Genomic DNA, 21025 nt, shown 5'->3' with positions numbered 1-21025 from the left:
AATAAAATGTTAAAAAGCTTCCCTATACATGGCTGCCTTCAGATGTCTTCTAAAGGTTATACAGTTACTTATCTCCTTGGCTTGGGGGGTCACATAATTCCATACCCTACAGCGTTTCTCTGATGAAACTAGGGACATCCTACCATACCATTTTTTTTAAAAAAAATAAAACCAATGTGGACTAAGGCATAGGTAAAGGTAAAGGGAGCCCTGACCATTAGGTCCAGTCGTGGCCGACTCTGGAGTTGTGGCACTCCTCTAGCTTTATTGGCCGAGGGAGCCGGCGTACCGCTTCTGGGTCATGTGGCCAGCATGACTAAGCCACTTCGGGCGAACCAGAGCAGCGCACAGAAACGCTGTTTACCTTCCCGCCGGAGTGGTACCTATTTATCTACTTGCACTTTGACGTGCTTTTGAACTGCTAGGTTGGCAGGAGCAGGGCTGAGCAATGGGAGCTCACCCCGTCGTGGGGATTTGAACCTCCGACCTTCTGATCGGCAAGTCCTAGGCTCTGTGGTTTAACCCACAGCGCCACCCACGTCCCTAAGGCATACTCTCCAACTAAGACTAAGGCATACTCTCCAACATTTCTCCATGCATTAATTAATATCAATAAAGCACAGTGCTCATTTGGTGGCTGTCAAGTTTTACCTCTGCTTTCTACTTTTGCGCTGTCTAACTCCTGGGGAAAAAAAATGTTCAGGTGGGAGAGGAAAATGCTCTCTCACCTGCAGGGCTGGTGCTACCTCGGTGGCAGAAGCTGTGAAATGGGCGCATAAACCCCCAGCCATTCCTCTTTGTTGGAACACAGTGCTCTGTGTGATGTATAACCTGCCTTCCACTTTCTACATTAACCTGCTCAGCGTCTGCACATGGAATGGGAACCATAATATTGTCCTTTGCCTCAGGCGGCAATATGCCTTGGGCTGGCCCTGCTCACCAGCAATGGTGACTATTCCAATACAGAGGCTTGGTTGTCCCATTTCACCTGTGTTGTAACTCTCTCTTTTTTTTGGGGGGGGGGACCATTAGCGGTCTCAGTCGTGTCCAAACTATTGCTATGCAACAATTTTTTTAAAAAAAATCATCATAAAATTTATACTTGATTTTTAAAAGTCTCGATGTGGTTTACAAAAAGATAAGACAACAGAATCAAGAAAAGTTCACATACAAAAGCATACTAAAGTTGAAACTTTAATAACAGATTAAAATTAACTCAACTTTCTAAGCATCTGGATAGGCATTCTAAACAAGAATGTTTTTAGCAAGCTCTGAAAAGAGTACAAGTGGATCTCAATAGGCAGGAAGTTCCAAAGTGCAAATGCTGCCACAATTAATGAAAAGTGGGGTATAAATTTAAAAAGAAGTAAGCACAACTAGCTGATACAGTGGTACCTTGGTTCTCAAACGTAATCCGTTCCGGGAGTCCGTTCGACTCCTGGAACAGTTCAAAACCAAGGTGCGGCTTCCGATTGGCTGCAGGAGCTTCCTGCACTCAATCGGAAGCTGCGTCGGATGTTCCGCTTCCGAAAAACGTTCGCAAACCGGAACACTTGCTTCCGGGTTTACGGTGTCCGGGAGCTGATTTGTTCAGCAACTAAGCCATTTGGGAACCAAGGTTCCACTGTACTGGCCTTTGCCACTGCTCCTTTGTCACAGCAGAAATTCTCAACACAATCTTTTTCCTCTTCCTTTTTTTGCAGGAGAAGCGCTGGAAGGGAGAAGACGATGCTCTTGAAGTGGCAGGTAAAGAAATGGAAATCCCTGGTTTCAAACTAACTTTGAAACCAACAAGCAGCAAGTCACAGTGCATAAAATAACACAATACAGGTTGAGAAACAAAGACACACAATTTATAAAATTATTTCCTTTTTAAAAAAATCTCAGCACCACCCGCATCCCTAAGCAACCTATAAGCCACTCTAAAATAAACATGCACAGACTACTACAGTGGTGCCTCGCAAAACAAAATTAATCTGTCCCGAGAGTCTCTTTGTCTAGCGTTTTTTTTGTCCTGTGAAGCAACCCTATTAGCGGCTTAGAGGATTAGCGCTATTAGCAGTTTAGCGGCTATTAAAGGCTTAGCGGCTATTAAAGGCTTAGCGGATTAGCGGCTAAAAGGCTATTAGCGGCTTAGAAAAAGGGGGGGAGCAAAAAAAAAATCGGAACACTCGCAAGACGTTTTCGTCTTGCAAAGCAAGCCCATAGGGAAAATCGTCTTGCGAAGCAGCTCAAAAACGGAAAACCCTTTCCGCTAGCGGGTTTTCCGTCTTGCGAGGCATTTGTCTTGCGGGGCACCACTGCATGTGTGGACAATCAGTTATGAGTAACTTCCTTCACAATGCATATTCGTGTAAATAATGATCACTGTATACCAGGCATAGGCAAACTCAACCCTCCAGATGTTTTGGCACTACAGTTCCCATCATCCCTGACCACTGGTCCTGTTAGCTAGGGATGATGGGAGTTGTAGTCCCAAAACATCTGGAAGGCTGAGTTTGCCTGTGCCTGCCATATACATTTTGACTGTTCCTGACTTCCTTGGTAGGCTGAAGGAGGACAAAAGAAGCTTCTTCATACCATGCTTTATTGATTTATGGAGTTCACTTCTAGGAGGTATCCCGACGGCCACTAACTTAAATGGTTATGTAGGGTTTTTCTTTAATGATTAGGCAAATTGACAGAGGTGACTAGGTCCGTCACTGGCTGTGAGCTACAATAGCCAAATGGAACCTCTCTAAGCAGAGACAGCAGATCACTGAATCCCAGAGAGTGGGGCCAGTAGACCCTCCTGGCAAGGTGAGAGATCGAGGAAACGAAGCATGTGAGGTCTGTGAGATAGAACCTCTTTCCAAGAAGAAGCCACATCCAGAACCAGAACCCATTCGTGTTAGCAAATGATACCTTCATTCTCCGAGAGGACGTAACTGTTACTGGAGATTTTCTATGGTCAGTAATCCTTGCTTCTGTGTCATGGTAGAGGAGAGAGATCAGCAACTTTGACTACCTCATGTACCTGAACACTCTGGCCGGGCGCACCTACAGCGACCTCATGCAGTACCCAGTGTTTCCGTGGGTGCTTGCTGACTATCACTCCCAGGTGAGTCGTCATTCTTTCTTTCTTTAAAAAAAACAGCATCTTTATTGAAACTTCAGAAAGTACATAACTATATGTGCACCAGACATGGTGAAGAGAAAACAAAGAGGACGGGGGTGGGGGGGAGTCCAAAACTGCATTATTTTACAAGGTTCTTATTGTACTTCATGGGACGTGGGTGGCGCTGTGGGTTAAACCACAGAGCCTAGGACTTGCCGATCAGAAGGTCAGCGGTTCGAATCCCCATGATGGGGTGAGCTCCCATTGCTCGGTCCCTGCTCCTGTCAACCTAGCAGTTCGAAAGCACGTCAAAGTGCAAGTAGATAAATAGGTAAACGGCAGGAAGGTAAACGGTATTCTTGTGCGCTACTCTGTTTCTCCAGAAGCGGCTTAGTCATGCTGGCCACATGACCTGGAAGCTGTATGCCGGCTCCCTCGGCCAGTAAAGCGAGATGAGCGCCGCAACCTCAGAGTCGGTCATGACTGGACCTAATAGTCAGGGGTCCTTTTACCTTTACCTATTGTACTTCACCAGATCCTAACCTATTACAGTATTTGTAGAATGGATGCCAAATGCCATTGGATTTGTCCACGGCAAGTCTGCGTTTATATGCAGGTTGTTCATATGTTGCAAGTTTGTGTAGGTCTTCAATCCAATCATAGAAGGGAGCCACATTTTTATTGTTCCAATTCATCAGTATCAGTCTTTTTCCCTTGGTAAGGGCATGGAGAGTCCATTCATATTGTCCTTTTGTAAGGCTCCATGTGCTGGGCATATAATTCAATAGGATAATTTGCTCTGTAGATGTAAGGTTGTTCCATACAGTTCTGTTGATGGTTTCAGTTACCTTCTGCCAAAAATCTTTCAATATAGGACAATAAAAAAACATATGTTTTAGAGAAGCATTATCCCTATTGCATCTCCAACCGTTAGATACCTTAGATAGCCCTTTATAAAACAAATGTAATGGGGTCAGGTAAAAGGTAAAGGGACCCCTGACCATTAGGTCCAGTCGTTACCGACTCTGGGGTTGCGGCGCTCATATCGCTTTATTGGCCGACGGGAGCCGGTGTACAGCTTCCGGGTCATGTGGCCAGCATGACTAAGCCGCTTCTGGTGAACCAGAGCAGTGCTCGGAAACACCGTTAACCTTCCCGCCGGAGCGGTACCTATTCATCTACTTGCACTTTGACGTGTTTTCGAACTGCTAGGTTGGCAGGAGCAGGGACCGAGCAACGGGAGCTCACCCCGTCACAGGGATTCGAACTGCCGACCTTCTGATTGGCAAGTCCTAGGCTCTGTGGTTTAACCCACAGCGCCACCTGCGTCCTGTAATGGGGTCCAGTATATTCTAAATATTACTTTTTGTTGGCTGAGCCTCAATTTAAGATCCAGAGACACCCTTGTTATAAAACAGTTTCCCACTGTGTGGTTGAAACTGAGATCAAGGTGAGTCTTCACTCTGCCGAGCCTACCATTCTTTCGTAGGCGGAATGGGGGGGGGATTTTTAGAGTATTGCTGTTGGGCTTCTTTGTCGGGGATTAGCGTTGCCTCCTCGCTGTGTTTTGGCTGCGTGAGAAAGATCTGTTTGTGTTTACGTGCCAGACTCTGGACCTTACCAATCCCAGCGCCTTTCGCGACTTCACCAAGCCCATGGGGGCACAAACCAGAGAGAGGAAAAGGAAATTTCTCCAGCGTTATGAAGAAGTAGAGAAGAGCGAAGGTATTTGTCCCATTTCTACCCCTACTTTCTGTATATGTTGGGAAGAACCAGGAGTATAAATTATAATTATAAATTAACTCCTGTTTCTTCCCAACTTTATACTATATAATGTGGTTATGATGTGGTACTGCACCAGCAATAACTAGGTCAGGGGTAGGCAACCTAAGGCCCGGGGGCCAGATGTGGCCCAATCGCCTTCTAAATCCAGCCCGCGGATGGTCCGGGAATCAGTGTGTTTTTACATGAGTAGAATGTGTCCTTTTATTTAGAATGCATCTCTGGGTTATTTGTGGGGCACAGGAATTTGTTCATTCCCCCCCCCAAATATAATCCGACCCATCACATGGTCTGAGGGACGGTGGACTGGCCCACGGCTGAAAAAGGTTGCTAACCCCTGAACTAGGCAATAAGTTGTCAAGGAGCTGTCAAGGAGCCAAGTCATCCACAGGACAGGCACACACACAGGAGACAATTAGCTCTTTATTAACAGAAAATAACAACACAGCAGAGTCCTCTGGTTCACCATAATCCAGCTAAGCTGTCGCTGAACCTGACCACTAGCTCCACTCTTCCCTCTCTAGCCTTTTCTCTGGATCCCTACCAGGTAGACGAAGGCTGCGTCGAGGGGCTGGGCTCCTCCTCTGGGCCTTTCTGGCCCAATACTGTACTCAGGCAACATGCAGGACTCTCCTCGATTGGGGTGTCATCAAGGGGGAGGCAAATCAGGACTGGAACTGTCCTGCTGCCAACCTCTGACTCCTCTCTATCTGAGTCTGCACTTATACTGTGGCTCTCAGCCTCTAAGCTTGTCCTGAAAGGCCCTCCTCCTGACCTCCCACCCTTGATCACTCAACCCCCCTGCTTCTAGCACCTCCTGGCTCGTCTCTTCAGCAGACTGCTCTTCAGTGTTCCACCACCAGGGCCGTCTTAACCATAGGTGTTAGAGGTGCAGGGCACCCGGGCGCCGGGCTCTCAGGGACACCAGGCTGAGAGTCCGGGGTCCGAGAATTTGAGCCGGAGCACCGTGGTGGGCTCTTCTGCTGTGGACAGCTCTGCGCTGCAAGTTCAGGGGCGAGCAAGCCAGCAAGGCATTGAGGTGGCTGGCGGCTGGCTCTGTCCTCCTGCGTGCCTGGGATTGGCATAGGGCCTCTGTGCCCTGCTCTGCCCTGCCTGCGCACCTCAACTATTAAGTAGTGGGTAGACACAGCAGACGACACAGAGATTTCTCCAAGTAGTTCTTTTTAAGTAAGCTGGAACTGAACTGAACAACAAACAGCTCAGCCAGCCTGTTTTTATAGGCAGCCGGCTGTCAACATTGCAACAACAACAGCCTAGGGTTTCCCGCCTAAATTAACTTATGTGGACCTGAGTGAAAACTATATACACAATACTTCAATACATAACATCAACGGCCGGCCCAAAGCACGTTGCCTTAAAAAAGGTTGACAACTCCCCTAAAAAACCCTTTAAAAAAGGTTGACAGCTCTGGGCAACCTGCAAGGGGGGGGGGCACCAAGCGGATTTTTGCACTCTAGCACCACATATGCTTAAGACAGCCCTGCCTACCACCAGAATCCGGGATCTAAGTCATCTCCTTCTGTGCCCTCACTGGGAGGCCTTTGGGCAGGAGGCTCCCACCACTCTTCCTCATCCAGCCAGTTCCTAATGTAAATGAAGGATGTTGCAGCTGGCCCTGCAACCCCTTTGCCATTCCTAAATGTGGGGTACACTTTGGATCACAGTTCTTCCGGGCATTTCTTTGAACTTATTGACCTCTGAAAATTTTAGCCCATCTTTCACTAGCTAGCAGATATTCCCAAGCTTATGAAAGGCAAATACAGTGGTACCTCGGGTTGCAGACGCTTCAGGTTACAGACTCCGCTAACCCAGAAATAGTACCTCGGGTTAAGAACTTTGCTTCAGGATGAGAACAGAAATCATGCGGTGGCGGGAGGCCCCATTAGCTAAAGTGGTACCTCAAGTTAAGAACAGTTTCAGGTTAAGAACGGACCTCCAGAACGAATTAAGTTCTTAACCCAAGGTACCACTGTATATATTTTTAAAGGGAAGACCTTGGGCTGTCCTTTGCTCAGGCTTATGACTGCCTTTAGCTCCCAGAGAGCTGGTGCAATTGAGATCTGGCCAGTCAAGGTATGGCAGGCCTTTGAATGTCACATGTGGTAATTGTAGTTTGCAAAATAGCTAATGGATCCACATTTGCAGGTAACCTCTCAGCCCAGTGCCATTACTGCACCCACTACTCTTCGGCAATCATTGTGGCCTCCTACCTGGTTCGCATGGAGCCTTTCAACCAGATCTTCTGCTCATTGCAGGTAGGCAGTCGACTTCCATGCAGGGCTGGTTGCAGCCAAAATTGTGAATACGATGATCAAATCCTGCACTTAAGCCATCCCACCCCCCAACGCTGACTGTCCCTTGACCAACTCTGGCATCAGTTGCGTGTTTGTGGAGGGTTGCCAAGCCACAGGTGTAGCAAACTGGAAAATCTTGGGGCCTGCTACTGTTTGTTGGGACCTGTCTGGGGAGACAATGAAGGACCATTCTGTTGAGCCTCGGTACAAACTGTTGGAAGGTTGCTGTAGCTATAAAGACTGATTTGGGAAGTTTTTAATGGTTGATGTTTTTAATTTTTTGTGGGGAGCTACCCAGAGCAGCTGGGACAACCCAATCAGATGGGCTGCATTTAAATGATAAAGTATGTAAAGTAAATAATAAAATAAGTAAAGAGTTTAATTCTAAACCAATAATATTAGTACATGCGACTTTGAAAAGCAATGAATTTTTGCTTATCTGTACATTGAATTGTTAATTTTTTTATGATATTGTGATATTAAATAGAAGTGAATGTTTTTCCCGCAAAGAATTGCTTCTATTTTTTTAATAGATATTTATTGAGAATTTTCCATTTTAATACATTAAAAAACAAAAAACAAAAAAGAAAACATATACAGTTTACAATCCATATTTTTCTATAACATATTTCCCTGACTTCCCCACACCTCCCCTTCTTATATTCCAATTCGAATTGTTGGTTCAGCAAGTTCTTATCCCCAATTTTTAACCTTTTTGTATTTAGTTCAATTTAAAAAAAGCCAGTTTTACAACGTCAAAATTTATACATCAATGCTCATTCTTAAATCCTTTTTCTAAAGTCGACCCAAGTTCCCTTCCACGAATTCCCCACTTTTCCTACTAATAACAAAACAGAATAAAAAGAAGAAAAACGGATTATAATTATGTACCCTTTGGATCCCCAAACCCCACCCCATCCCTTTTCCCGGTTTCAATCCCCAACAAATGTCCATCAATCTTAATCTGCTATCAGCCTGGAGATTTCACGTCCGAGGCTCTTAATTCTCTCTCAGTTCCCCTCTGCCGGTTTTTTTGATAGTCCTTAGTATTAAACAGGAGATCTCGGAGACGCTCTGGCCCAATAGGGACAATGTTTCTTCCAGCCAGACCTCCATACTTAAAAGTGGAGCCCAAATCTTGTTTCTTACTCCTTTCAAGTCCAAATGTCCCCAAAGCTCCAACTTTCACCTTAATCAAATTTGTAATCCTTGGGTCTTCAGATCTCCACATAAGGAGATCTCACCATTCTTCAATCTCCAGTTCGGACCATAATAATAATAATAATAATAATAATAATAATAATAATAATAATAATAATAATTTATTATTTGTACCCCGCCCATCTGGCTGGGTTTCCCCAGCCACTCTGGGCGGCTTCCATAGAAACCAAAAAAACACTAAAATATCAAACATTAAAAACTTCCCTGAACAGGGCTGCCTTAAGATGTCTTCTGAATGTCAGGTAGTTGTTTATCGTAAATAGAATTGCTTCTATTTCTTCTTCTTCTTCTTTTTCTACTTCAACATGTTTTCTTGCAGCTGAGGCAGATGAAGGTGTAACCTTGTGCTGCTGCAGGTGCCCTGTGATGTTTCTTCTCTCTGCGCTCCTCCCAACAAGAAGAAATACCTTGGTGCATCTACATCAGCACAACTGGATGCCTTCATCTGCCCCAGCTGCAAGACAACATGTCTCTCCATTATCGGTTTCTACAGCCACAGCAGGGGTATGCACAGGGATGGAATTAGTCATGCTGGCCACATGACCCGGAAGCTGTACACCAGCTTCCTAGGCCAATAAAGCGAGATGAGTGCTGCAACCCCAGAGTCGGCCACGACTGGACCTAATGGTCAGGGGTCCCTTTACCTTTAAGAGACTGCTCCTCTGCTCCTTCTTTCTTCACCACCTGATTTTACCCCCTGCTCAACATTCCCCCCCTGCGCCGCAGGCTAATGGAGTAAAGCAGCTTCCTTTGGGAGTATTGCAGGGTTTTATTTCTTTCCAGAGAGCTCTGATTTCGACGTTCAGGGGTTAGAAGGGTTCAGGGTGGCCTGTCAAAGCCCCTGGGTTCGAATCCATGCCAGGCTCAGATGAACTGGGATAATAGCTATGATAGTTAGCAGAGCTATAAGGCTCGTACGTTGTGGGTTTGAGCCCCACGCTGGGCAAAAGATTCCCGCGTTGCAGAGGGTTGGAGAGGGTGGCTTATCCAAGTCTGGGGATGCAAATGTGTCTGCCAGCCACTTTAGCCCAGAGTCTGAATGTTTTGCAGCCATTCCTCCTAAAATAAGTAATGACCACTTCCTGCATAAAACAGGGGGCGCCCTTTGCGTGGATGCACGCAGCCCCTGGATCTGGAGCGGCTCCATCAGCATAGGCTTGGCTTTGCCTTCCTCCAGGTGGGATACCTGGAGGTCTCCGCCTACCTCATTCAGTTGTCCAATCCCGCCTGGGGGAAGGGTTGCCAAGGAGACCAGGCCAGGTAGGGGAGGGATTACCTGCCCACACAATAGAGGGAGGATCTTACCTGGGAATCCTCACTTGGCTCCAGAGCTTCTCCCATCGTACCCACCCTCAGTTAAGTCTTATTTTGCAGGTTAACCTTTTCTTCACAGGTATGCGGGCGCTGCTACGTCAAGGTCGCTGTTAAAGGGCCGGAAAGGAATTTCCCTGCATTGGCAGGTTTTGCCTTTCCCGTAGCAAAACGTCGCAACTTTGGTGGTATCAGGCCTTGGGCGGAATCCTTTAGTCTATCTTCCTCTTTGTAGCGGCGATACCAGGGTTCCCCATTAAAGGGGTTTCTGAGGGGAGGCTTTGACCGTACCCCGAGAGGTCGTCATTGCTCTCCCCTGCGGCGGCGGCGTAACGAGGGCGGCTGTCTCTGCTTGAACATATGTTCTCCAGAGCCGGCTCATCACCTCCCCACACACTGGATAACCCTGATTTTCCCTAGGTCCCCGGCTGGAGACTGGGGAGGGATAAACGCCCAATGCCTGAGCCAAGGTCTACCCACATCTGAAATATAATAAAGTTGTGGCCAATTTAATCCCATAGCACGTTGTCTTGAGTCGTTATTCAACATGACGGGGGGGCACCCGGGATCTAGGGGACTCCGCCTGTCCACGCAATGGCTGCAGGCTAGAAGAGCCCTGAATTCACATGTCTTGAATTGAGGAGAGAAGAGGCAGGAGGGGGTTTTTTTGGTCTTGTTTTTGCTAACAGCTCATAAAGTTGTTTGGGGCTTTCTCCCGTTCTTCCTTTCCGCATTCCGAGAGGAGGAGAGCCGACTAATTCTGATATAAATATATGCAAATACATTTATTAATATAAGAAATACTGCAAATCAGTTATTGCTTTCTTTATAAATAATACAGGCTTATGTTTAAAAAGATATTACTTCCTCCAAAATGCATTAGACAGCTGCAAAAAAATTACATTTTTCTAGATGGTAATATCTTTAACCGGATTTGCGGCACTAACAACATTTCCTATGTAGATATTATTTTTATTTAATACAGGTAACCTTTTTATTACGAATCACATTGTTTCTCTGGAGATTACCATCACCTTTCATAAAAGCTGTAAAAGCAAATGAAGAAGTGTCAGTCTAAGCACAGCCGTGTGTATGCAGATGAGATACACGCTTCGAAAAGAGACTTCAAGGAGAAACTTGTTAGCTTCTGGTTTCTAAATATGGTCTGCCTGTCTACTAACATGCTTCAGTTTTCCACTGAAATTTGACTCTGAGGGTTGATGTCTGTTAATGATTAACTTCGCAGTGACCTTGAAAGTACGGCTTCTTGTGTTTCGCACTGACAGGGCACACAGCAGACATCACTCCCTGCGATTAAGTACAAAATCTGACCTGGGCAGCCCAGCCAAGCCCAGAGCTGAAATTACAGGCGTGGCGCTGTGGGTTAAACCACAGAGCCTAGGGCTTGCCGATCAGAAGGTCGGCGGTTCGAATCCCCGCCACGGGGTGAGCTCCCGTTGCTCGGTCCCTGCTCCTGCCCACCTAGCAGTTCGAAAGCACATCAAAGTGCAAGTAGATAAATAGGTACCGCTCTAGCGGGAAGGTAAATGGCGTTGGCGTGCGCTGCTCTGGTTCGCCAGAAGCGGCTTAATCATGCTGGCCACATGACCCGGAAGCTGTACGCTGGCTCCCTCGGCCAATAAAGCGAGATGAGCGCCGCAACCCCAGAGCCGGCCACGACTGGACCTAATAGGCAGGGGTCCCTTTACCTTTACCTTTACTCCCCTCTTACCTTTTGTGACGTCTCCCTTCCCACTGTTTTAAAATGACTTCAAAAGTTACAACTGGTGCAAAGTCAGGAGGACTTTTCCATTTCGCTAATAATAATAATAATAAATAAATAAATTTGTATTTATACCCCGCCCTTCCTGGTTCAAAAACCGAGCTCAGGGCGGCTAACAACAAATTTAAAACACTTAATTGTAAAAGCAGCATAAAACACAGTATAAAAACATGAATAACAATAAAACTCAAAGTTCAGAAATCAATTTGGGGGAAATCCATCTAATAAGCATTAGTCACCAGGGCTAGATGGCTGAATTAGTCCTACTTGGGCCAGCGAGGAGGCCAGGGGAGAATTAGCTGTGGGGTCTCAGAGCGGGTAATCTTCATAAAAGGGGAGGGGGAGGGAAGAGAAGGGAAATAGAAGATCAGGCTGAATTCAAATTAAAGGCCAGGCGGAATAGCTCTGTCTTACAGGCCCGACGGGAGGAGGTTAAATCCTGAAGGGCCCTTGTCCCATGGGACAGAGCATTCCACCAGGTCGGAGCCATCACTGAGAAGGCCCTGTCCCTGGTGGGCTAAGGGCCCCCTATGATTTCATACCCTCCAACATTTCTCCCATGTAAATAAGGACATCCTGTTCCATACCCTCCGACATTCCTCTGATGAAAGTAGGGATTAAAAGCGGGACATTCCAGGATCAAACCAGAAACCGGGGCAGCTTCTGTAAATCCGGGGTTGTCCCTGGACAATATGGACCCTTGGAGGGTCTGTAATTTGAGTAGTGTGCCAGTCATCAGGTTTGTGGGTGGCACCAGCTGGTGGCACCATCTTTCTCTGTCCAAAGAAACGAGAGTTTCTCAGCCAGTGATCATCAACCCCTGTAGGTAACACACATTTTCAAAGAGGGCCGGAAACTAATTCAGCCTTGCAACTTTCCCTGTCGCTCTCTCTTTCATCCCACCAACCAAGGGAGGCGGTTTTGATGTTGCCGAGAGAATGTTCCATAGCATGAAGAGCACCTGGGACTCGGCCTCAAGAGATAACATGACGGACGTGAGGGAGCTCATCCCTGAGTTTTTTTACCTCCCCGAATTCTTAACAAACTGCAACCAGTTTGCACTCGGTAAGTGTTTATGCGCTGCTGAATTTTCGCCTGCAAATAATTTGGGAGCAAAAGTAACTTTGAGGAAGTTGAAATGTGCTGTTGGGGCTGGGAAAGGCCTTTCATATTCCCGCTGTATTTTCATGGCTGCTTGCAACCCAGACCACTTACTCTCATGGCAACATTTCCCCCCATTCACATCCCACATATAGTTGCAGGATTTCTTCCTCACAAGTGTGTCATGAATTGCAGAAGGAATAGGTGATAGGATAGTGCAGGGGCCAGCAAACTTTTTCAGCAGGGGGCCGGTCCACTGTCCCTCAGAACTTGTGGGGGGCCGGACTTTATTTTTTTTTGGGGGGGAGTGAATGAATTCCTATGCCCCACAAATAACCCAGAGATGCATTTTAAATAAAAGGACACATTCTACTCATGTAAAAACATGCTGATTCCAGGACCGTCTGCGGGCCGGATTTAGAAGGCGATTGGGCCGGATCCGGCCCCTGGGCCTTAGTTTGCCTACCCATGGTATAAAGGTAAAGGGACCCCTGACCATTAGGTTGAGTCGTGACCGACTCTGGGGTTGTGGCGCTCATCTCGCTTTACTGGCCAAGGGAGCCGGTATACAGCTTCCGGGTCATGTGGCCAGCATGACTAAGCCGCTTCTGGCGAACCAGAGCAGCACACGGAAACACCGTTTACCTATTTATCTACTTGCACTTTGATGTGCATTCAAACTGCTAGGTTGGCAGGAGCTGGGACCGAGCAACGGGAGCTCACCCCATCGCGGGGATTTGAACCGCCGACCTTCTGATCGGCAAGTCCTAGGCTCTGTGGTTTAACCCACAGGGCCACCCGCGTTCCTACCCATGGTATAGTGCCATGTAAACAAATTATAGTTTTAAAAAACTAGCGAGCTTTGCCCCCTCTGTCATGTGCTCATGGCTCGTCTCACTGCCCGCCACACACTGAAAGATGGACGCAGGGGTGTAGCATTTGGGTGTGTGTGTCAGGGGTGCTGCGGCCCCAGAAGCACAATTTTTAGGAGGAGCAAACCAGGCACCCCCAGCGCAGCCTGGGATGGCGTTCCCCTCCACAGGTGTCACCACACTGGGGCGGGGGACCTGCCTACAAAGGGGCACTTTGGCTGGCCGGGCTCTCCCCTGTATGGGTGGGCAGGTGGCACTTTGCTCCAGTGGGGAGGTGGGCAACCTGCCAGCATACCCCTGGGTGCGTGTGCACACCTACCTGCCCCGGGCACTGGCAACCAACGCTAAGCCACTGGATGAACGTCTCCAACAGGGGGCTTGCATTCATGAAGGCTCCCTGTGCATTTTTGAACCTTGCGCATTCTGGGTCCTGACTCGCCCAAGGAGCTCCACACTGCAGTTGTTTGCACCCCAATGTGCAATGAGAACAATGTGCCCTCAAAATGTTATGGCCCTGCCAGGATGCCCATTGGAATGCATATTTTCCTGCACCTTTTGACATCTAGACAACCACAAATCTGTGCTCAGATGTGCATTTTTTAATCGGAGGTGCAAAGCTGCAGGGAGGAGCCCAGACTTCATGCAGTCAGAAGTCTTAGGAGGTAATATTCCTTGGCATATAATCCCAGGATCAAAGGAAATATCTCTCCCCCCCCCCGCCCTGCTCCCACCTCCAAGATGATTGCATCACTGGCACAGTTCTCATTACTAAAACAAAATAAGGAAGGAGGCACACAACGCAATATGGTTAATGTAGTGTCTTGCCCAAGTTGAACTAGATCAATTGCTGTTCATGAGTAAGGATCTATGAAATGTGCTGTTCCACCTTTGGATGAGCAGCAAAGAATCTCTCTTTGAGATCATTTATCATTTTGGAATGGTTTCTTCAGTGAGACTGAACAGTGTATTATTTGATTTACACACTTGTTGCATTCCTGCTGTTACGCTGTCTGTTTCTTGTTTATATAATGCATTCTCAATTATTTCTAAACTGTTTATGTTCCCCAGATGTATGAATTGTGTGGCACTGACATTTCAACGTTGTATCTTTTTACTATTATTATTTATGTATATCATTTCTATCTTACTGATTTCCTCCTCTTTCTTATGCACATAATAATGTTATAGATTTTCTTTTTTTCGGGGGACCCACTAACACCCAGAAATTTATACCGTATTTTTCGCTCTATAACACGCACCTGACCATAACACACACATCGTTTTTAGAGGAGGAAAACAAGGGAAAAACATTCTGAATGAAACAGTGGATGTATCATTTTTGTGCTTCATTCTGTGGCCACAGACATGTGATCTGATGGTGAATTTGGGCTGACCCAATGCAAAGATCCTGAGGATCCATGTGGATCCATGCTTTGTAACCACGTTTTTGCACCATTGCAGCCCCATACAACAGTGGGTGCGTGATTTTTTTTGGGGGGGCAGGCTGTAGCCATGGACATGCTATGTTCTCTGGTGGTGAATTTGGGGGTGACCCAATGCAAAGATCCTGAGGATCCATGTGGATCCATGCTTTGTAACCACGTTTTTGCACCATTACAGCCCCAGGAAACAGTGGGTGCATGATTTTTGGGGGGCAGGCTCTAGCCATGGACATGCTATGTGCTCTGATGGTGAATTTGGGGTGACCCAGTGCAAAAATCCTGAGGATCCATATGGATCCATGCTTTTTAACCACATTTTAAGTGGGGAGGGAAGGAAAAACACAGAAGTGACAAGGAGCAGGAGAGGGGTGTGCAGAGAAGCAGCTGGCTAAGAATGCAGGAGTGGGGTATAACGGGAGGGAGGAAAGGAAGGCAAAAGTTTCCCCACCCACCCACCCAAGCCAGCCAGCTCTCTCTCTCTCTCTCTCTCTCTCTCTCTCCCACCTGCATGTTTTCAGCAGCACCGGAGCACAGAGAGGAAGGAACAACACTCTGCTTTCCCCTCTGCTTGCCTGGAGGGGAGGGGCTTTCCCTGCTCTTTGTTCTGTTTGAGCAAACACAGCAACGAAACAGAGGAGGGTGGGCAGTAAGACCCTGAGGCAGAATGCAGGAAAGCAGCAACTTCCTCTTTTCAGGTTTCCCTTCTCGTGACTGCGCGATTTGATTTTTGCCTGATTTTTCGGCTCCAGGGACCACACATTCGCTCAATAACACGCACAGACATTTCCCCTTCCTTTTTAGGAGAAAAAATCTGCGTGTTATAGAGAGAGAAAAACGGTAAATGGTAGCATTTTGATTATTTGGGATGTGAAGAGGGAAATAAAAGCTGTAGAGGAATTCCGGAGCTAGGCAATGCAAAATGACCTGGCCAAGTCAGGGCCATTAAGGAACAATTCAGGGCTATTGAGAGCCATTGGCAATAAAGGAGAACTGTCCTCCCTCCCTTGTCCTGAGGTGTCAACAGAGACTGTGGGTTTGGAAGGCTGCCAGGGTAACTGAGTGTGAGGTGACAAGAAAAGAGTGTTTTTAGCAGGGTGTTCTGGGTAGAAGAAGAAAGACCAGGATCCATCTTGGGCAGGCTGGCTGAAGGCTGGCTGGAGAGATGGCTTGGACTCCATGGCTGCACTGCTATGGGGGACAAGCCCCTCTTAAAAGGACCATGCTGTAAGATCTCCATGCAGACTGAAGGTGTAAATAGGTGAATAAACCATATTTCTTAAAGCAACGACAGTCTCCATTGTGTCTCAATTCTCCAAAGGACCACAGACCCTGGGTGAGTGCCTGGAACTCCACTCAGCAGAGAGAGGGGCAGGCACTCGACTTGTAACAAGAACTAGGGGAAATAGGTTAGGCCGAGAGAGAGAGAGAGAGAGTTGTCCAAGATTAGCCAGTCATCTGAGTGGAGATGTAAAACTAGTTTTCCCCAGTCTAATGTCAAAACTGTAAACCTGCCTTCTCCAACATGTCGTGGAAAGGAGAGAGTACACGTGGATCAGCCTTCAGACAAGGTTAAACAACATTCAGGAATCAAATCCTTGACGCCTCCCTTGCCATGGAGGCGCAGGTTACAGCAACAGCCAAGGTGACATTTTTCCACCTTCGCCGCATCAAGCAGTTGGTCCCTTACCTTTCCTGCCCCGACCTGGCCACAGTGATCCATGTGACGGTCACCTCCAGGCTTGACTACTGTAATTCACTCTACGCGGGGCTGCCCTTGAAGCTGCCCCAGAAACTCCAGCGGGTGCAGAATGCTGCAGCGAGGCTCCTCACGGGGTCTGTGCCATGGGAGCATATTCACCCAGTGCTTTTCCAGCTGCACTGGCTCCCGGTGGAGTACAGGGCCAGATTTAAGGTGCTGCTTTTGACCTTTAAAACCCTTCATGGCCTAGGACCCTCGTACCTACAGGACCGCCTCTCCCGGTATGCCCCACGGAAGACCTTAAGGTCCATAAATAGCAACACCCTAGAGGTCATAGAATCATAGAATCATAGAGTTGGAAGAGACCACAAGGGCCATTGAGTCCAACCCCCTGCCAAGCAGGAAACACCATCAGAGCACTCCTGACATATGGTTGTCAAGCCTCTGCTTAAAGACCTCCAAAGAAGGAGACTCCACCACACTCCTTGGCAGCAAATTCCACTGTCGAATAGCTCTTACTGTCAGGAAGTTCTTCCTAATGTCCCGGGACCTAATGGGTCCCGGGCCCTAAGGAAGTCAGGTTAGCCTTTTCAACACTGGCCCCAGCCTGGTGGAACGCTCTGTCTCATGAGACCAGGGCCCTGCGGGATCTGATCTCTTTCCACAGGGCCTGTAAGACAGAGTTGTTCCGCCTGGCATTTGGCTCAGAATCAGTTTGATTCTCTCCCCCTCTTTCTTTTTCCTTTCTCCTCCTATGAAGAGATTGCACCCTAATGTTTTAATTTTGTATCTTAATCTTTTAAATTGTATTTTAATCAACTTGTTTTTATTATTGGTTGTTAGTCGCCCTGAGCCCAGTCTTGGCTGGGGAGGGCGGAGTATAAATAAATTAAAAAATATTATTATTATTATCAAATAATGTTTTTTTGGGTCGCTTGCAGGAAGCTTGCAAGATGGGACCTCGCTGGGTGACGTGCTGTTGCCACCCTGGGCAGAAGGAAGCCCTCATAAGTTTATCAGCTTGCATAGACAGGTCAGTATGACAAGGCATGCTGTTTGGATGTTTTGGGGGCTGATGGCCGATCAAAAATAGCACCACATATTTACGTCGAACTGAATGCCCGCTAAATTTGCTTTCTGGCCCAGGAGTAGTAATGGGGAGGATCCATGAAAAAATATATATTAACGCTACCTTTTTTCTTTGTCTGCTGTCTACTGTTCACAGACACTCAGCCCTCCCACAGCCCTAACTCTGTTGGTCAGTTTTATATCTGCTTCATTTATTCTCAAGAGATTTCAGCCAAACTTTGATGCATTTATAGCTACAGTGGTACCTTGGGTTACCGGTACATACGCTTCAGGTTACATATGCTTCAGGTTACACACTCCGCTAACCCAGAAATAGTTCTTCAGGTTAAGAACTTTGCTTCAGGATAAGAACAGAAATTGTGCTCCGGTGGCAGCAGCAGGAGGCCCCATTAGCTAAAGTGATGCTTCAGGTTAAGAACAGTTTCAGGTTAAGAACGGACCTCCGAAACGAATTAAGTACTTAACCCGAGGTGCCACTGTATTTGGAATTGGCTATTTGCCATGGACAAATGAATGAAGCACAATTCTGAGTGAGTTCATTCTCAAAAAAACCAAAAACATTTTCACAGTTCTTTAACAATGTGCCCACCTCCTACTAAAGTATCCCCAATGGAGGTCTCTCTTGATTCAGATGAAGATTTTTAAGAAACAAACCACCCCCCCCATTTGATTTAATCTACACTGAGGACAGTATCCAGAAAACCACTCTGCGCCGCTTCCATATTGTGAACTTGCTTTTGTGAAATGAGCCATTCTTTGGTACTCAATTTGGGAGACCTTTCATTTTTTTTGTATGTACGGTAATTTTTATTAATTTTTTCTAATTTACATTTCAAAATATTCATTTAAAAAACCTTCAGTCAACAACTTCCTTTCTTCTCTTTCCATGGTTCATTTTGCATACCATACACCCATGCATATTTTACATGAACTAAACCATTCAATATTCCATTGTTACATCCATCAAAACTTATTTAGAGTGTTGAATTTATCTTAATGCTACCAGTGTTTTTAAATGTACACGATTTTCACCTATATATTCAGTAAACATTTTCCAGTCTTCTTTAAACGTGTGTTCTTCTTGTTCTCTTATTCATATGTTAAGTCTGCAAGCTGTGCATATTCCATAGTTTATGTTGCCAGATGGGCGGGTATAAATAATAAATTATTATTATTAGTTGGGACATCGCTCGTTAGCAAAACATGGGCCGCATTAATGGCATACATAAATAACCGTTTTTTGACACCTGGCAATTCTCCTCTGAATTATCCCCAATGAAAAGGACTCTGGTTTTTTTTTTGGAAAGGTACTTTAAAACATTTTTTAAAAATTCATTATACAGTAGTACCTAGGTTTACGAACTTAATCTATTCTGGAAGTCCGTTCTTAAACCGAAACCATTCTTAAACCGAGGTGCACTTTCCCTAATGAGGCCTCCCACCACCGGTGCCCTTCCACTGTTTGGATTCTGTTCTTAGACCAAGGTAAAGTTTGCAAACCGGGACAGTACTTCCGGTTTTGCGGAGTTCATAAACCAAATAGTTCGTAAACAGGGCTGTTCTTAAACCGAGGTACCACTGTACAGTGGTACCTCGGGTTACATATGCTTCAGGTTACATACGCTTCAGGTTACAGACTCCGCTCACCCAGAAATAGTACCTTGGGTTAAGAACTTTGCTTCACGATGAGAACAGAAATTGTGCTCCGGCGGTGCGGCAGCAGCAGGAGGCCCCATTAGCTAAAGTGGTGCTTCAGGTTAAGAACAGTTTCAGGTTAATAACGGACCTCCAGAATGAATTAAGTACAGAGGTACCACTGTATATCATTTCCAAATACTCTTTTACCCTTTTACATTTGACCCAAGAGATGGTATCTTTCCCTTCCATGTTTTCCATTGAAGATCAAAGCAATTTGTACATCTTGAGGGTTAACTCAGGGATTAGTGGTAGAGTCCACACTACTACGTGGGCATTCCAGTAACACGGACCCTACCCACAAAGGCAAAATATAGGATGGTGTTCTCAGTAACAAGGTAACTCGGCAAGTATTGGGTTTCAGGCACTGGAGAGCGATTACGTCAGCAACCATATCCACCACTGGATAGACCTGATCTTTGGCTACAAGCAACGTGGCCCAGCTGCAGCGAAGGCTGTGAACGTCTTCCACCCCTATTTCTATGGGGATCAGGTGCACCCGGACAGCATCAGCGACCCACTCATCAAAAACACCGTCTTGGGGTTTGTCAGCAACTTCGGACAGATCCCAAAGCAGGTACAGTGCAGATGTGGGGGGAAAGTGAGTCACCAAGAGTCGAAAGCCTTCTCCAATTTGAACCCTGAGTGGGACGCAGAATTATAGGATTTTTTGCAGGATATCAGCAGCTACTGATGATCTAACTTGGGGGTGAATCTGGGCTCCAGGTGGTAGGGCAATCTACCAGTAAAGTCCTGATTTGTTTCTTTCATCTTCAGCAGGTAGACTGCAAACTGAATATCTACCTTGGCTGAGAGCTTTTGCATGGATGCTGTATGCTTGAGGCTTTTTGAAATAGACTCGGAGTCGAGAGTGGATTTCATGCTCTTTATTCAGCTCCTAGTGGTGAGGAGGAATGAATGTTACCCCCAAAGTATCTGCTTTATATACATTATTTATACAATGGGCTGCACGTGATTGGCTAATCCCAGAATTCTCCTGTAGGCCAATCAGGTTGTGGATTCACTTCCATCTGGAGCTGGATTGGGTGGCTCCTGCAGACCAGTCATACTGCTGCATTGTTCTAGGACCAATCAGACTGCTGCATTCTGAATCCTATTGTTCTAGGACCAATCAGACTGCTGCATTTTGGAGCCTATTGTTCTAGGACCAATCAGACTGCTGCATTTTGGAGCCTATTCAACTCAGTACATAACCCTTTTTAAGAGAAAGAGACCGCACAGCACGATTGGCCATGCGAGGTGCCTTGCATCACAGAATGAAGTTGTGTTTGTGTGTTTGTTTGTGTGTGTGTGTGTGTGTGTGTGTGTGTGTGCATCTCTTGTTGACTCTCGACCTTCCACTGCTATTCTTAAGGAGCCTGTACTGAGATGCTGGTCCCCAGTTTCTCCAATCAGAGTTGACACATTTCCCTCCTTGGGGGCAGCCCCACTGCAATCCGTTTATTCCCAACCAGCTGGCGCAAAGCAACACTGGGAACAGAAATGCACACAGACGCAAGCATTTGCAGCTCCCTGAGCTCTGATTTCTGAGCAGCCTGCATCTGGTCTCCCTTGTCCCACTTAGAATCTCTCGTGGTTGCCGATAACTTGGAAGCAT

At 46.6% G+C, this 21025-nt stretch overlaps 1 protein-coding gene across 1 annotated transcript in view; it reads left to right on the top strand.

Annotated features, from left to right (window-relative positions):
- Positions 1 to 21025, top strand: part of WDFY4 (WDFY family member 4) — a 207038-nt gene that overhangs the window by 163616 nt on the left and 22397 nt on the right. The window contains exons 48-54 of the mRNA XM_081191446.1: positions 1704 to 1746; positions 2981 to 3100; positions 4705 to 4822; positions 7046 to 7155; positions 12421 to 12574; positions 17565 to 17656; positions 19772 to 19984. Of these exons, the coding sequence (XP_081047572.1) occupies positions 1704 to 1746; positions 2981 to 3100; positions 4705 to 4822; positions 7046 to 7155; positions 12421 to 12574; positions 17565 to 17656; positions 19772 to 19984 (850 nt within the window). The remainder of the gene's footprint in view (positions 1 to 1703; positions 1747 to 2980; positions 3101 to 4704; positions 4823 to 7045; positions 7156 to 12420; positions 12575 to 17564; positions 17657 to 19771; positions 19985 to 21025) is intronic.

This window comes from Podarcis bocagei (assembly GCF_964188305.1).
Source record: "Podarcis bocagei genome assembly, chromosome: 4".
Lineage (NCBI taxonomy): Eukaryota > Metazoa > Chordata > Lepidosauria > Squamata > Lacertidae > Podarcis > Podarcis bocagei.
Note: the sequence above shows the minus strand (reverse complement) of the source record. Positions and strands in the feature narration are given on the sequence as shown.